The 18,183-nt window shown below is 43.1% G+C and overlaps 1 protein-coding gene across 2 annotated transcripts in view; it reads right to left on the bottom strand.

Annotated features, from left to right (window-relative positions):
- Positions 1–18,183, bottom strand: part of ARHGEF6 (Rac/Cdc42 guanine nucleotide exchange factor 6) — a 125,060-nt gene that overhangs the window by 86,594 nt on the left and 20,283 nt on the right. Inside the window, exons 4-5 of one of the 2 annotated variants that reach the window (XM_033945764.1) lie at positions 6,016–6,140; positions 5,372–5,573 (exon numbers count right to left, since the gene is read on the bottom strand). In XM_033945764.1, coding sequence (XP_033801655.1) covers positions 5,372–5,570 — 199 coding nt within the window. In that variant the 5' untranslated portion in view covers positions 5,571–5,573; positions 6,016–6,140. Of the gene's footprint in view, positions 1–5,371; positions 5,574–6,015; positions 6,141–18,183 lie in introns of those variants that run through there. The other variant, XM_033945763.1, reaches the window with a different exon arrangement.

Here is an 18,183-nt window from a genome sequence, read left to right as displayed (position 1 = left end):
TTTGGAATAGGCGATTAATCAAATAATAAATAAACTTGAAACTTCATTCAAGAAACAAATTCTCTGCCAACCTAAGGTCGCTCCACGCAGGGTTTTCTTCATCACCAACATTATAACAATCCAACTTTTAAAAAATGGCCCGTTATGGTGCCACAGCAATAAAATACAATAGAAAAGAATGCAAACAGCATAGGTTAAAACTAGAGCTGCACATTAATTGAATTTAAAAAATTAATCACAACTATTAATCATGCTCCACAAAGTTTCCTTTCCTTCTTCCTCTTGTCCCTTCCTCCCATGCATGGTCCAGCATCTCTCCCTTCCCTTTCTGGCCCCGATCACAGTTCCATAATTCTTTCAATTTCCCCCCCCTCCCGTGTACCTTAAAATCAAGTCTTCAGCTAAACAGCAATACTTACGCATTGCCTTCATCCTATCCCTTCTGATGCAATTTCCTGTTTTCTCAAGGATGGGACGGATCAGAGGAAAAGCCTCAATGCAGGTCCAGGCAGCATACAAGTACAATGGGGTGGGGGGAGGGACTTAAGAAAACTTATGGAAATGCAGTTGGGGCTGGAAAGGGAGGGACAGAAGTAAAGGGAGAGAGATTAGAATCAGAGGAAAGGAAGGAAGAAAGGAGAGATAAAGGTCTTGGGGATGAAGGGAAGGGAGAGAGAAATGATGGACAATGGGAGGGAGAAAAGAGAGGAAAAGTCAGACCTGGGGGTAGGAAAGAGAGAGATATTGGTCCTTTACCCAATCGGTGGGATAGCTGGGGGAGGAGGGGGGCTTGGGGACCTAACCCCAACACTTTGGGCTCTTTTCCCCTCCAAAGCTGCAGCATCTGTTAATGGCTGGCAGGGTTGCTGAAACCCTGCCAGTCAAAGAATTCCATTACCTGAGTCATCCCCTTCCCTCTTTGTACTGGGTTGGGCAAAGGATTTTATCAACTGGCATCCCCACCAGTAAAAGTATGATAACTAATGCAGAAGCAGGGGGGTGGGAAATGAAAATAAAAATGAATGCTTCCCCCCCCCCAAGTCTATCCCTGTGTCCCCCCCATGGACTGCTTGCTGTCTATGCCCCTGCCTTTAATCATATGATTAAAATTTTAAATCAAAATGCAGCCCTAGTTAACAAAACCAGGAAAGCAAAATGATGCACAAAAATGAATTGATTCCCACACAAACCTTTCAAGCTAGATGCCATTCATATTATTTGGATTCTATGCAGTGACATGCGGTCAGTTTCTGTGAACTGTGGTAGCAGGAAGAATAAAGCTGCCAGATAGATGGTATTTTCTAGTCGTGGCCATGTGGAGAGAGCCACAAGCCATATATTGCCACAGTGGAATATAACTGTAGCAAATCAATTGATATTTGGCAACCTGAGTGGGATCTCAGGAGGGATTTGCTACATCGATTTAATTTGAGTGGCTAGACTCCCACATTACTAGGCTGCAATACACAGTAGGGCCTAGTAGTGCTTTCAGGTTAGGACACAGGGCCTGGAAAGTAAAAACCTTATGAATGGTCAGTAATATGGTTAAAACAAGAACTGTCTAAAATGGTACGTGAATGAAAAGTAGCGATTCAAAAGTAGTAAAAAAAGTAAAGGATAGTTTATGTGCCATATATTCCAGCGAATACTGGGCTGTTCCTTGAAGGGAAACCTGAGCCAAGGCTGGCTGAAGGGTAAAAGAACTGTTTGCTTATAAATTGGTTTTTTTCCCCCCTTTTTGCCTTGAAGAAAGCATAGTACCACAGCCAAAGGTTTAAAGTTGTTTATTTTGACCCTCAATGTGCTTGAGCAATGTTGCTGATGATATTATTTTGAACTCTGACAAAGTCAGTATTTTTGAAGTGCTAATAAAACACTGTTTTTGAAACTAAAAATGTGTTTTGGATTTTAACTTCCAATCCAGCCATTACCTAATTCTTTGCCAACTCTAAAATCCGCTCGATTGGGCCTGTGTGCTGGTTAAGGCAGGCTGGTTTGTCTAGGTCAGGCCTACCAGCCGGTCACAGTGGCAAGGAGTCATTTTTGTGTGTAGTCTGGAGTTTTGAAAACAAAAGTTTTGTGCTCAAATACGTTATTAATACAGAGTTTTTAATCTTGTTAGCTAAATGGATAATTTAGCTCAATTAGAGGGGCAATAAAAGCAGTAACAGCCTGTTTGATGATATCATGCTGCAGTTATAAAACAATAACAGAAGGTATAATTACAATTAGTCAGGTGGACAGTGACAATTTCTGTTTTGGTGATTAAAAGTACTGTTTAGAGCTTGTTTGATGCTATTTTAGAGATTAAAAGTACCGATTATAAGTTTTGAACTTGATTACCTCATATACAAGCTATTCTGAAAAGCAAAGTTTTAAGTATAATTGAAAACACACATACAATATTTATTCCATGTGTGCAATTAACTTGTGTAATTACTTGATATATTAGGGCCTGGGGACAGGGATGACACTGTCTTTGGCTCACTCTGAAATCTGGATGTCATGTCACATAAAATGTGACACAGTGGATGTCATGTCCATAAAATGCCAGCCTTATTAATTATGAGTTAATTACCCGGCTTGGATAATGTATAAAAGCCAGGGACAGGTGGTATTGAAACTCAGAGATCTTTTCTATGGACGTCCAAGGCTGTTTTCCCGCTGAAGGTCTCTGTGCTGACTGCAACCAGGATCTCTCCAGTCACTGGCACAGATGAAGCATACAGTTTCATTTATGCCAGTGACTGGTTTAGATGAAGATGTATGAGCAGTTTGTTAGACTGATGTACAGGGAATAAAAGCTTGTTCTTTACATTATGTTTGGTGTCGTATTAACTGATAAACAGATACCCAAAAGAGCCTAAAGCAAAACAGTCCCTTAGGACAAAATGGCTCCATCTCTTTCCCTCTACCCCCACCATTCTAACTTCTACATCTCCCATTCCTTTTCCTGCATCAGAGATCCAGCATCTTTCCTTTTGCTTCCCTCTCTCCCTCCTTCCTCCTGTGGTCCAGTACCTTTCCTTTCCCTCCTCTCCCTGCAAGCATCTTTCTTTCAAACTTCCCCCCATCAGGTGGTCCGACAACTTGTCTCCTCCTCTCTCAAACCTCTTTCCCTGATTTACTTTTACTTGATTTACAGTAGTCACCAGGCGCCGGCAGCGTTTCGCATTCGCTGCCTGCCACTGGCTAATGTCTTCTCTTTTATCGTGTCCTGCTTTGTTTGACATTACTTTCCATTTCCTCAGGGACAAGATGTGTTAGAGAGGAGACATCAGCCAGTGGCAGGCAGAAAATGCAAATTGCTGCTGCCACCTGGTGACTGCTGCAAAGCAAGCGGCAGTACACCTGAGAAGAGGGTTGAAGATAGAGAGAGGGGAACAAGATGTCAGACCTCCGAGGGGGGTGGGGGAGGGATTGGCTATCTGAGGCAGCTGTGGAGAGCGCTACAGCTGGAAGGTATGAGGAACTCTGCACACAGCATACATTGCCTTGCTCCTGCTCTTCACCGCTGCTCATTTTCTTCAAGTCGGCACTTTGTGATGTCGCTCTCTTCAAAGTGCCGCCTCAGGCCTCCACTTCAGTTGGCCTCATTATAGGGCCGGCCCTAACTCTGAAGGATAGATTTCAGAAAGGTGGTAGTGATATAGAACTTAAGTTTCTTCACATCAATACAGAAATCAAAAGGAGAAGTAGCAAATGTTATAGGCGACTCTTAGAAAGAGACCGAGACATTGTTCACGGCACTGTGAGAACATTTAACCTTAATTAAGCGTACATACTGCAGTAATATTTAGCACAGGAGTGTCCAACCTTGGGCCTTGAGAGCCTCAATCTAGTCAGGCTTTCAGGATTTCTTCAACGAATATGCATGAGATTATTTGCATGTACTACCTCCATTGTATGCAAATAGATCTCATGCATATTCACTGTGGAAATCCTGAAAACCTGACTTGGCAAGGGCTGAGGTTGGTCACTCCTGGTTTAGCTCATGTACTGAATCCACTGCTATAAATGTTACGCCATTGTATATTTAGAATCCAGATTTGGTTGGCCAACAGCTCGTAATCATAAATAATAGAGTGCTAAAAACCAATTACAGATGTTTACTGGCATGATTAGGATTGGTGCACACACCTAGCTGCGCGCTATTCTATAACACCGGGCAAGGGCATCTACATTCAATAGTGCAGATCTCAAAAAGGAGGAATGGGCATGTCAGAGCATTTCAAAAAGGTTGTGTCGTTACTGGGTCAGATTGCACGCAACTTGGGCGCCATCATTTACACTAGATTTCAACAGGCTTACGTCTGTCACTCAAAATTAGTATAAGGGAAGAGACGCTATGTGTGTCCGCTATAGAATGACTATTGCTGATCTTTTCCAGCACCCATTTTGGAGTGCCATTTATAGAATCCGGCCCATAATGTGTAGTCTGTCTCTCTTATATTTACAGAAACAAAATGCTTTCCTTAAAGCTGCTGGGATGCAAGAATAAAGACAAAGGGGGCACTTACACATGTCGAAGATGCCATAAACTGGCAGATAGGTGCCCATAGGCGCTCTCTTATATTTAAGAACCTAGTGCACTTAATGAGTTTACTTATATAATTGCATGTTGGAATGAATTAGCTTTATTCTTTATTTCTATTTGTTGGAAAAAAAAATGTGCGATTATATCAATAAAAAAAAGAATCTAATGCATAACTGCAAGGGGGGAGGCATACAAGTGGGTGGAGCACAGGCAGACAATGAGCGTGTCTCCCAGTTACATGTGTATTTTATAGAATATTATGAACTAAGCTCGTCAATTGGTGCATCCAAGCACAACAGTTTACCCCTGCCATAGACATGGCATAAGAGGGTGCACTTTCACATGGGAGCGCCAATACTAGTATTCTATAATGGAATCTTGGCACCAAGAGCACTGGGGTACCTAGACTGAGGCACCAATTTATAGGCACGTGGTGTATCTGGCTTGGTTGCCACCCAGGGCAGAGCATTCCCTCCTCCAGGCAGGGGTGGGTTGCATGGAGCAGTCACAGGACTGCGGTTTGCATGCGCATGACTGTCAGGGTGCTGCTGGTCCCCTGCCCCGGAATAGGAAGTTGACATCAGCAGGGGCCCAGCAGAGCTGATGGCTGTGCGCAGGTGGCTGCAGCCCCTTGGCTGCTCCGTGTACCCCCTTACTGCTTTCACCTGGGGTGGACCGCACCCACTGCCCCACCCTTGGTACACCACTGACTGCCCCCAAAACTATTAAACAAAACACTGGTTACGATACATGCATTTAAAATACTGTACTGCATTCAGTACTCTTAACAAAGAAGTGGTTTGAACACTATAGTTTATATGAGGTTCCTCTTACCAGCGGATTTGATTTCTCTCACGTAGTTATTGGGAAACCAGCCAGTTTTCCCATTCAAGGTACCCTCCCACCAACCGCCTTCTTCTACCCTGGTGACATAAATGATGTCGGCTTTGCAGAATGACAACTCGTCTTCATTGGTTTGCTTAAAATTGAACCTCGCCTTCACCACCATCTGATAACTCCCATTCTCAGTCATCTCCTAGAATATATAACAAAAACAAGGGGTGACAAATATATTCAAAAACAGCAATGGTAGACATCAGTTTTCTGTCCCCTCTCCTCCTCTTCCGAGCTTTTCCTCTCCCCCCCTCCTCAGTTGACCATAAAGTGTTGGATGAAAAACCTCTTCCAGGTCAGGGCTGCCAGTACCCCTCCTTGTACAAAGGCTGGAAAAGAAACTGCTGAAAGTGAACATAGTGCTATCTCCTGACACCAGTTTCCCCCTGGCTTCTGCTGCTCTCCTTCCCTCTTTTCCTACTCCCTGCATCACAGAACATTGCCTTGGTCAAAAACTCAAACCCCCAGCAGTGATGCCCACCCATGTATGGGTCTGCTCTGAAAAAAAAGAAACCCCCAAAGGGGCCAGTCACAATGTACTATATCCAGCTTGTAAACATTTTGAAATATTTAAAATAAAATACCACAGCTTTTGACTGTCTCTTGAGCGCTTCCGAAGTGCGTGATGGGCCTTGTGAGTTGGTCTTGGAACTGGCAGAGGTGTTACGTAGCTGTGATAAGTGTGAACATGATCTTTCCGAGGCTAAATCTGTCAGAACACAATAAACAAGAGAGTCAGACTATTCAGTTTAAAAGAAGGTTGCCTCTACTTTTCCATCTTGATAGCAATGTTTGACATAACTTCCACAATTGCTAGATTATTAAAAAAAAAAAAGAAGGGAGGGGTGGAGTATGGTTAATCAAGGAATGAGAGGTGAGGGGGGTATAAGTTTGTTTATGGCATTTATATAACAAAATGAAGATGCCTAGTGTTGGATTGTTCATTGTTCTATGTAACGCAGTCATCAATAAAACATTTTAAAATAAAATACGGTTGTCTCCAATTCATTTCACAGTCAAGATACTATAATTCTACAGTAGAATCTCAGCTAACCGGCATTCAATTAATTGGCACTACCAACCAACCGGAAAAAAAATTGTTGGCAAAAAGAAAAAAAAGGTCTCCCGCACTCCTAAGGCAATGTCCAAAGTGGTGCTCTTACCCAATAACCTCCCCTCCCTCCTCCTCCAGTCTGAAGCATCAGCAGCAACCACAAATCTCCCTCCCTCCCGCTCCCGAAGCATCACAGCAGCCACCAATCTCCCTCTCACCCTCTGCTCCCAAAGCAGTTATCCAGCATTAGAGAAAGACATGGGGACAAATTTTTCCCCGTCTCTGCGGGAACTCATTTTCCCATCCCATCCCAGTGAGTTCTTTTCCTATCCCTGTCCCATTCCTGCAGGCTACGTCCTCATCTGCACAAACCTCAAACACTAAAATCATAAGTGCTCAAGGCTTGTGCAATTAAGGCAGAGCTTACAGGAATGGAGCAGGGACAGAGACAAAACTCATGGGGATGAGATGGGGAGAAATTGAGTTCCTGCGGGGATGGAGAAACATTTGTCCCCGTGTCATTCTCTATTCGGCATCCACTAATCCTCATGGGTACCGGATCACTGAGATTCTACTGTATAAAGCGGGCACTACTATTTATATGCATGAATAATAATAATAACAACAACTTTTTATTTTTATATACCGCCATAATCAAACAACTTCTAGGCGGTTCACATTGAAAGAAGGCTGGACAATCAGCGAATTACAGGATGCATGAAGAGAAATGGTACATAAGAGAATGGAGTTATATGGGGAAGGACATTATGAAAGGTTGGAGTTACCTGAGAGATTTCATCAGGGATTGCAGCGGGGAAATAACATAGTGAGAGAAGGTCATCTGTTTAGGGAATAAATTTGTCGAATAGAGTGGTTTTAATTGATTTTTGGAATGCGTTAAAACCACTCTATTCAACAAATTTATTACCTAAACACCCAAATTTATTACCTAAACACCCAAATTTATTACCTAAACACCTAAATGTATTACCTAAACACCCAAATTTATTACCTAAACACCCAAATTTATTACCTAAACACCCAAATTTATTACCTAAACACCTAAATTTATTACCTAAACACCCAAATTTATTACCTAAACACCTAAATTCTACCTACTGTAAACACTATTCTGTAAAAATGTGCATATCTTACGTAGGTAAGACCATATGTTCCATATTGCATATTTGAGAGATGGGTCTACACATAGCCAGAGAGTCTGGGTGGAACATGGATGGAACTCACACTTACACATGTATCTCTAACATTTAGGCTAATGTAAATGCTCAAACCTATATTAAAGACACCAAGAGGCTCCTAAAGTTAGGCCCTGAATAAATAGGTGTCTAAAGTTAGGTGCCTAACTTAATTAGTACATTGGCTTCAATTATGAGTTTTAACAAGCTCATAATTGGCACCTATCTTTTTTTTTCTTTTTAAACTTTTATTTATATAATTTTTCAACAGCAAGTAAAAAAGAAACTTTCCCATACAAATAAGTATCAAACAATGTCAATACACACACAATAAAATCATAACATATACAACTAATCAGACCTTTCAGATGATCTTCATCTTCTAGTGCACAATTCCAGGACAAACAATAGAAAACAAAAAAAGGGGGAAAAAGCCCATAGTTTCAAGTTTAATTAATTTTAATATACCAACCATAGACGTGCACCTGACCGGTTTACAATGCTAAAAATGAAAGGTTAAAATACATTTTTATAGAGGGGGGGAAATGTGAACATTAAATAGACAAATTACAAATACGAACATGAGCTTGAGGGGAAAGGGGGAGGGGAAAGTTAATAATTACATCATTAAAAAGAAATTAATTAAAGGGAAGAGCGGGAGGATAAAACACCAGGAATGGGGATCGCTTCTTAAAAGCGGTTCGTGTTTATTTTGCAGGCTGTTGGAAAGGAAATGTTTTTTTTTGTTTTTAGTTTAGTCTTGAATTTGTCGAGTGAATTTTCGAGGCGGAGTTTAGGTAGCATGGCGTTCCATAAAGTTGGAGTTACAACGGAAGAGTTAGTTTTTCTAGTGTAGTAGAATTCTTTGATGGAAAGTATGGTCAGTAAATTCTGATTAGCTGATCTAAGGGTCCGGGGAGGGCAAAAGGGGATAATGAGTTTATCAAGAAAAGATGGGAGACGCGAAAGTTTGATTTTAAATACCAGCATTAAACTTTTATAGGTGATGCGGTGGGTGATGGGTAACCAGTGAGCTTCTCGCAGAAGAGGAGTAACATGATCATATTTCCCAACCTTTTAGATAAGTTTGATTGCCGTATTTTGAATGAGCTGCAGACAACGCAATTCCACCGGAGGATCAACCCTGCAGAACCCTGAACACTCAACTACATTCTCAGGCCTAAGAATATACAACATGGCCTCCTTTTACAAAGGCGCACTAGCGGTGTTAACACGCGTGACTTTTCATCACGCGCTAACCCCCGCGCTGGCCAAAAACTACCGCCTGCTCAAGAGGAGGCGGTAGCGGCTAGCGCATCCAGCGGTTTAGCATGCCTTTGTAAAAGGAAGCCCATATTATTCAATTATTAGCCAACTTAATATCCATCAGGTTTCAACTTAATATCCATCAGGTTGCAGCTATACTCACTCGAGGAACGCAGAGAGCGGGGGGACATGATCGAGACGTTCAAATATGTCACGGGCCGTATCGAGGTGGAGGAAGATATCTTTTTTCTTAAAGGTCCCATGGCAACAAGAGGGCATCCGTTGAAACTCAGGGGTGGGAAATTTCATGGTGACACCAGAAAATATTTCTTCACCGAAAGAGTGGTTGATCGCTGGAATAGTCTTCCACTAGAGGTAATTGAGGCCAGCAGCGTGTCAGATTTTAAGAAAAATGGGATTGGCACGTGGGATCTCTTCACGGAAGGAGTTAGAGGGTGGGATATTGGTATGGGCAGACTAGATGGGCCGTGGCCCTTTTCTGCCATCAGTTTCTATGTTTCTAAGGCGTCTCCAGAGATATAAGGGTCCCATATTTTCCTGAATTTTGGCAAATAGCTATTCTTCTGTGCAGTCATTATAGTCATTAAACAATGATAATATAACTTATGAAGAACCATCTCCATTAAAAATGGAAAATAAAGGGAATCTGCCCATTTCACCTCATGATTTAATGCAGATAAATTTAAGACAAAACTTTTCAGTAAACATACAGAAATATAATGAAAACAAAGCAATAACAATACACATTACTACACCCAAATGATATTGTCACATATACTGTAAAATGTAAGAATAAAAAATTTGGAACAGACGTAATAGTTGTCCAGGGTATATTTAGCAAAAATGTATGCGACCTTTTTCAATTCGTAACAAACACAGAGCTACTCCTCACAGAATTTGTTAAAAATGACCTCCCCCAGCAAACACAAGTGAGAAGATATGACCACCAATCTTCTTGCAATATTGATCAAATTCTTCCCAACTATTCTTTCAACGTCTTGCTGTACCAGTTCCAACAATCTTTTTCAGTAGCTCATTTGAGCACACACACCCCACCCCTAATTCTTTGGTGGAAACTTAGCAATAAGTCATTTTGTACCATAATGTTTAGCTTGTTGCAAGAAGTTTAAAACAACCCTGTCTTCTTCAGTAAACACCATTGCAGTTACTATAAACAATGACATTGCACCGATATCACTTTTGCATATAAAGTAAGTAGACGAGTTCTGGCGGTCACTTATACAAAGTGTTGCTTGACATTTATTTTGGAATGAATTACCCGAATTTGCAAAATTATCCTGTTAAATAACATAATTCAGTGATAAAATCTAGGGGACCCCTTTTTTAGTCACCATGCATGGGTGTGTTTTGTTTGTGTTGTGTCTGTGCACTTGTAAGCGTGTTAATGTATCTATTGGCTCTGTGCGCGCCTGTGGTTGGGAGAGTGCACAAGAAGGGAGAGACAGTTTGAAAGGAGCAACCTTAGACGATGAAACTGTTCTGTACACATGTAAATGTATATCCTGTTTGTCTAGGCATTTTGCAGGTCAACCTTGTAACCTGTTCTGAGCTTGTTGGGGAGGACGGGATATAAAATGGGCCAAATAATTAAATAAATTCCCTGCTTGCTATGTTTTTGTACATCAGTGTTTCTCTGCTGAATAAGCTCAAACTCCTCTGATGGAAATGTATTGGGACATCCTCACTCTGATCTGGTTTTAGCCATGACAAATTTAATCCCATTACTTTTTTTGTTTTTGGAAAGATATTCAATTCCCAGACACACATTCTTGCTCACCTACATGCAACAACTTTCCACCAATCAACTGGGTTGAAAAAAATAAATTAGATGTTAATGAGGGACAGGTCAATAAAAAAAAACTTGTTGCGACAGGCAGATATGGCTTCACTTTGTGGCATTCTTTTACCCCAGTTCTTTATTCCTGATGGGGAAGCATAAGGGCAAACTTTCCCTCGGAGACTCCAGCTCCCACGGATTCATTTATTCAATTTCAGAAGTCTAGGACAGACAGCTCTGGTAAGCAAGTACCATTAGGAGCTTCATTGGAAATGCATGGACCAGCAGACTCCTCAAATATAAATGACACCTTAAGCCCAGAACAGAGCATCTCCTGTGTATCAGAAACCCCCCCCCCCCTAAGATTGCTACAGCTAGACAGACATACAAAAGTTGCTGATGTCCTGCTGGCCTGAGGTGGAGAGACCCAAGCTGACTCTCCAGATAGAGAGATACTACAATCTACATCCAGGGGGAGGTGATGCTGAATTTGAGATGCTAGAAGTGGGCAAAACCATGAATTTGGCAGTGCATTCAGCTGGCAGAATGGAAAGCCTCCCTTAGGTTGCGGCTCAGTTTTGTTTGGAGCTGTTCAGTTTCATTTTGCACAATGATATCCAGAACATTTTACTCTGGAGTCCACACAGCAAGCTATATTTTTGGCTTATTGGATATTTCTGTTATTTTGGAGTCATCAGCAACAGAATTCTCCCCCCCCCCCCTTTTTACAAAGCCATGTTTGTTTGTTTTGTATTTTTAATCGGCAGCCGCAGCGGTATTAGCTCCAACACTCAATATTCAGAGATACTGTCAGCATTTATTTTATTTATTTTTAATAAATGCTAGCCGCAGCAGTCAAAAATACCCAATTATTCAGCACCATTATCTGGACAGTGATGGTATCAAATTGATAAGGGCATAAGAATAGCCATATGGGTGCAGACTGATGGTCTATCTAGACCAGAGTCCTGCTTCCTCCGGTAGTTGTCAATCCATACCACAAGTACCTAAGAGAATCCCAAAGAGAAGCAAGATTCCATGCTACCAATCCCAGCGCCATTTTTCAAACATTCTCCATTATAACAGGTTGATTTTACCTTTAACGTGCATGTTGTTTCCCATGCTAGAGCCCTCTAAACATTCTGCGTGCATTAATGTGCGCGCAAGTCCGGTGCTAATTGCCTTTAACCTCGGCATTAGGTTTGTGCATCAGCCCACTGGTGAGTAGCTCTAGTCCAGATAGCAGGCACTGTTATCTGGATAAGTGCTTTTGCATACTGCCCTGTTATTTTCATCCTAAAATGGACTAAAGAAGAGCCTTCTCTTGTGGGCTGGCAATGTGCAGTTTCTTAAAAAATAATAGGGCATTTAAAGTGAACTGTCTCAGTCGGATAAGCTGATCCTACCAGAGTGTTTACCGCACTAAATATAGCATTGTAATCATGGATCACAAACTGTTGTCTCTCTCTCTCGAAAAGAATGTTTGATGGCACAGATACAATAACTAGTCACATGTGGGGGGAAAAAACCATGCCTGTAAGAGATTGCAAATAAAGTAAAGCTTCTTACTTTTAATTGGACTTCTTCGTAAACAGCAAGATAATGCAGTCACACAAGTGCTTGTGACTTCAAATGGGGCACATGCTTTTCTGGTTCTCATGCTAGTGCGTTACTTCAGGGTCAGTTAGTTACACAAATGGAGTTGGAATGTAGAAAACTAGAGGGACAGTCTGATTGCGTTATTCTGCTGTCTTTGGAGAATCCCTGTTACAGATAAGCAGTGGGGTACCTAGCATATGTGGCACCCCCCCCCCATCTGTACGAAAAACATGATTTTTAGTAACAATCCACACAACACACATGAGTACCTAGGAAAAGGCAGCATCTTACATACTGCAGTGAGTAGTACAACATCAATACACTCATTGTAAAACTAAACAAGCCAGACTAGTACAGATCAATCCTGCAGTCAATCCTAACAAAAAACATGTCTTTCGAACACATAGAACACAGAAAACACCTTTGCCTAGTATGGAATATGTCATCATAAACTAACCCCTCCCCCTTTTACAAAACTGTAGTGTGGATTTTAGCCACGGTGGTAACAGCTCTGATGCTCATAGAATTCTGAGCATCAGAGCTGCTACCACCACGGCTGGCGCTAAAAAACGCTCCACAATTTTGTAAAAGGGGGGATAAAATAGAAATACATAGACAAAGGTTAAATTGAATCAGCAAGAAGCTGGACTCTGTATACAATGCAACACCACAGAAACAGTGACACATGTCTCCTAAAGCAATAAATAGAAAATTTTTGTTCTACCTTTGTCTTCTCTGGTTTCTGCTTTCCTCATCTTCCTGTTACTCTCTTCCTTCCATCCAGTGTCTGCCGTCTCTCTGCCCCTATATGGCATCTTCTCTCCTTCTATGCCCCTTCCAGAAACTGTATGCCTCCTCCTTCCATCTTTCCTTTCACCCCCATTGGTCTGGCATTTCTCTCCTCTCCTTCCCTCTCCCACACCTCTCTTCTGCAATCCCTTTCTTCCCTCATTTTCCTTTTCAATTTATTTTCTGCGTCCATCTAGATCAGTGTTCTTCAACCTTTTTACACCTATGGACCGGCGGACAAAAAAAAAATTATTTTGTGGACCGGCAAACTACTAGGACTGAAATTTAAAAACCCCATTTCCGCCCCGTCTCCGCAAGCTCGGTCCTCGCAAACCATCTGATCCCATCCGCACAAGCCTCAGTTATGATTTTATACTGAATGTATTTTATTAAAGTATAAAAAGAAACAATATTCTGTACAATAGTCATTTTATAAATACAAATAATACAGAACAAGGATCAACAAAACCCCTGTCTCCCCTCCCCTTCACATATATCCCCTCTACTATCAAGAAAACTGAATAAGCCAAATTATTACAGAATGCTACACAGAAATATCATGCTAACAGAATACCGCAGTCACACATAGCAGGAATAGGGTTAGGGGAGTGCAACTATGGCAACTGCCCCCCTGGTCAGAAACAGCCATAAGCCACTGCCTGCACTTTGCAGTCCCCAGTTATGTCTAACACCAGCTCTAGCAGGATATATATTTCAAATCTGATATATTCTAATCACAAAATAGAAATAAAATTATTTGTTTCTACCTTTTTGTTGTCTCTGGTTTCTGCTTTCATCTTCTTTTCCCTCTCTTCCTTCCAGCATCTGCCCTCTCTGTCTCTTCAATCCAGCATCTGCCCCTTCCATCTACTGTCTGACCTCTCCCCCTTCCATATGGTTATTTGTCTTCTTTCTATGCCCCTCTCCCCTTTCCATCCAGCCTATGCCCCCTCTCTCCTTTTTACATGATTCATTCCAGCTTCACTGCTCTCTTCATTTTTATCTCTCCTACACCAGATCTAGCATCTTTGTCCCTCTCAATTTCTCTGCTACCCCCCTTCCCATCTCATTGCTGTCTCTAATCTCCCTGCCAGCTGTTTCCTTCCTTTTTTCTTCTCCCTTCCCTCCTCCCATGTCCAACAGTAACTCTCTTCCCTTTCCTTTCCCTCCTCACTTCCCAGCAGCATCTCTCTTTCTCCCTCCCTCCAGGACCAGTAGCAGCTGTCCCTTTTTCCCCTTGCCCAGCAGCTTCCCAGACTCCTTCCCTCCCAGCATGATCTATCCTTCTCCCTCTCCAGGTCCAGTAGCAGCTGTCCCTTTTTTTTTCACCATGCCCAGCAGCTTCCCAGCCTCTAACAGTGGCTTTCTCCCCTCCCTGCAACTCTTCTTACTTGCCAGCGCAGCGATTCAGTATGGCAGCCTCGGGTCCTTTGTTGGGTCGCACCGCCTCTGAGGAAAGCGGAAGTTGCATCATCAGAGGCGGCCCGACTCAGCAAAAGTTCCAAGGCTTTCTTCCTGAATCGCTGCTCTTGTAAGTAAGGAGAGCCACTGGGATGGAAGAAAGCACACTCCCCATTATCTCTCCGGCCCTCGATCTTGCCGGTTCTGCGCGGACCGGTAGGAAATTAAAGATGTTGATCTCGCCGGTCCTGTGTGGACCGGCAGGAATTTTCTGCGGACCGACAAGAACTGTGATCTAGATTACGTTCTTACTACCCTCTCATCAATTTCCTTTTTTACTGTCTACCTAAAGCTTGCCACCTCTTTCCCTCACCCCCCCCAGTATTTCCCTAACTCAATCCTTTTCCCCATCATGTGCCCTCCTTTTATTTATCCCCTCCTTCCATCATGTGCCCTCTTTCTCTACCCCTTCCATCTAGTACCTTCTCCTCTCTCTGTCCACTTCCATCGTCTATTCCCCTTTCTCTCCTCCCATTTCCTTCCTGCATTTGCTCCCTTATCTCTCCCATTTGCACTTCCAACCAGCATAGGCTCCCCCTCTACCCACCACACTACCATCCAATGTTTGCCCTTTCTCTCTCCATCCACCCCTCTTCAATCAGCATCTGCCCCCTTTCTTTTCCTCCAATCCAATTCCATCCAGTATCCTTCCCCCTTATGTCTCTCTCCCCTTTCTCTGTGCATCAGTTCCATCAGCACCACCCTTCCATACTACCCTGCCCCCTTTCTCTCCCTGCATCACTCTTTCATTCCAGCAGTCCTGCTCCTTTCCCACAATGACTGTAGCTGCCGGTTGCCTGTCCACCCCACTCCGACGTACTAGCTCTGGAGCAGAGTCGGGAGCCGCGTGCTGGAAGGTCCCGCGATGACTCATCTGCAGGCTTTGCTCCGGAAGAAGTAAGTTACGTCAGAAGGGGTTGACCCGGCAGACGCAGGGAGTTGTGGCAAGGTCCCGCAATGTCTGCGTCTGCCGGGTCCACCCCTTCTGACGTAACTTACTTCTTCTGGAGCAAAGCCGGCAGATGAGTCATCAGGGGACCTTCCTGCATCTCAGCGCAGCTGCCGACTCTACTCTAGAGCAGTATTTTTCAACCTTTTTACACCCGTGGACCAGCAGAAATAAAAGAATTATTTTGTGGACCGGCAAACTACTAAGACTGAAATTAAAAAAACACATTTCTGCCCCGTCTCCGCAAGCTCAGTCCCCGCAAACCATCTGATCCCATCCGCACAAGCCTCAGTTATGATTTTATATTGAACGTATTTTATTAAAGTATAAAAAGAAACAATATTCTGTACAATTGTCATTTTATAAATATAAATATACAGAGCAAGGACCAACAAAACCCACGTCTCCCCTCCCCTTCACATATATCCCTTCTACTATCAAGAAAACTGAACAAGCCAAATTATTACAGAATGCTACACAGAAATATCATGCTAACAGAATACTGCAGTCACACATGACAGGAACAGTGTTAGGGGAGTGCCATCTGGTCTGAGAGAGCCCTAAGCCAGATGGAAGCTAAAGAAGCACTGCCTGGGCTTTGCAGTTCCCAGTTATATCTCTAGCAGGATATATATTTCAAATCTGATATATTCTAATGACAAAATAAAAATAAAATGATTTTTTCTACCTTTTGTTGTCTCTGGTTTATGCTTTGATCTTCTTTTCACTCTTTTCCTTCCAGTGTCTGCCCTGTCTCTTCAATCCAGCATCTGCCCGTTCCATCCACTGTCTGCCCCTTCCAGAAATTGTCTGTCTCCCCCTGCCATCTCTCCTCTAGACCGCCCCCCCATTTGGTCTGGCATCCATCATCTTCCCTCTGTTCCCTCATGGTCTGGCATCTTTCTCCTTTCATCTCTCTTTCCCTCCCCCCCTGTGGTTTTTAGCATCTCTCTCTTTTCATTTTCTATACTCAGATCTGATATCTCTGTCTCCTTCCCCATTCTCTGGCATCTCTCTCTCCTCTCTCTCTTCCCTTTCATTCTTTGGTCTTCCTTCTTTATTTTCTGCCTCCTTCTAAATTAAATGTTTTTCTTACTATGCAGTCCTCAGTTTCCCTCTTTTCACTGTGTCTACCCACAGCATGCCACCCCTTTCCTTTACCCCTCCACTATCTCACTAATTCTATCTTCTTCCCCCATCCAGCATATGTCCTTTTTCTTTATCCCTCCTTCCATCCAGTATGTGTTCTCTTTCTCCACTTCCATTCAGCATTTGCTCTCCCTTCTACCCACTTCCATCATCTGCCCTCTTCTCTCTCCACTTCTCCTCACTTCCATCATCTGCCCCTTCTCTCGATTTCCCCTCACTTCCATCATCTTCCCCTTCTCCCCACTTCCATCATCTGCCCATTCTCTCTCTTTCCCCCCACTTGCATCATCTGCCCCTTCTCTCAATCTCTCCATCCACCACAGGCCCATCTCTCTCCCTTCCTCTCACCTTTCTTTCCGATTTTGGCAACAAGATCGGCAAGCCCCCCCCCCCCCCCCCCGTGATGACACTCAAGTTCGGCAACAGGCCTCCTTCTCCCCCCCCTCCCTCTGACTCGAACTGCCTGGGCGGAAACAGGAAGCTGAGTCAGAGGGAAGCTTTGGGCTGAACACCGCAGTTGCCGATCTTAAGTGCTGTTGATGCCGGGGAGAGAAGGAGGCCCGTTGCCAAACTTGAGTGCCGGGGGGCCTGTTGCCGATCTTAAATTGCATCCCAGGGGGAGGCCGATGCAGCCCAGATGCTGCCGATAGCCCCAATCTGATCTTGCCGACCATGCACGGACTGACTGGAAATTTCTTTGGACCGGCAATGGACGACCTGGACCTGGCCGGCTGTGCATCCCCCCTAAGGCGTGCACCCAGGGCGGACCTCCCCCCCCCCTTTGTTACGCCACTGCAGATAAGCAACTTTTCTTTCTCCATCAGGGAGCAGGATATATGCAGAAATATAAGTGTTAACTACCAAGCTGAGAACTGTTGTTTGCTGTACTGAGTTTGGGTGGCAAATTGGTCATGAAATACAAGAGAGGATGAAGCTAAGTCACCTAAGTGCAAGTTCTCAAGTACAGTCTCACTGAATGCACCATCCAATTTGGAGGACTAATAAAAGCAGTAATGTTCCTTAAAAGTGAGAACGGATGACCAGTTGGCATTCCTGCAGACCTCCATAATGGATGCTTTGGCTATTAATTTGTATTTAATTCCATGCCTTGTCAACAAAAAACGCTCAAGACATATTTCAATTTGAATAAAATATGCAACAAAGAACAATTTAGTAAGTATAAGATCTAGAGAAGGGTTGTCCCAACATCAGCCCTCAAGGGTCGCAGTCCAGTTGGGTTTTCAGGATTTCCCCAATGAAATTGCATGAGATCTATCTGCATGCACTGCTTCCATAGTATGTTGAATTTCATGAACTTTCATTTTGGAAATGCTAAAAACCCGACCTGGCGAGGGCCACAGTTGGAAGCCCCTGATCTAGAGGTTGATTTTGCACAGAACAGGTGCAATTTCATTTAGTCTGGGAAAGGGATGTCAGTCTACTTCTAGCAGAATGAAACACACTATATTT

The sequence above is a fragment of the Geotrypetes seraphini genome, chromosome 5 (assembly GCF_902459505.1).
Source record: "Geotrypetes seraphini chromosome 5, aGeoSer1.1, whole genome shotgun sequence".
Classification (NCBI taxonomy): Eukaryota; Metazoa; Chordata; class Amphibia; order Gymnophiona; family Dermophiidae; genus Geotrypetes; species Geotrypetes seraphini.
This window is presented reverse-complemented; position numbering and strand designations above follow the sequence as displayed.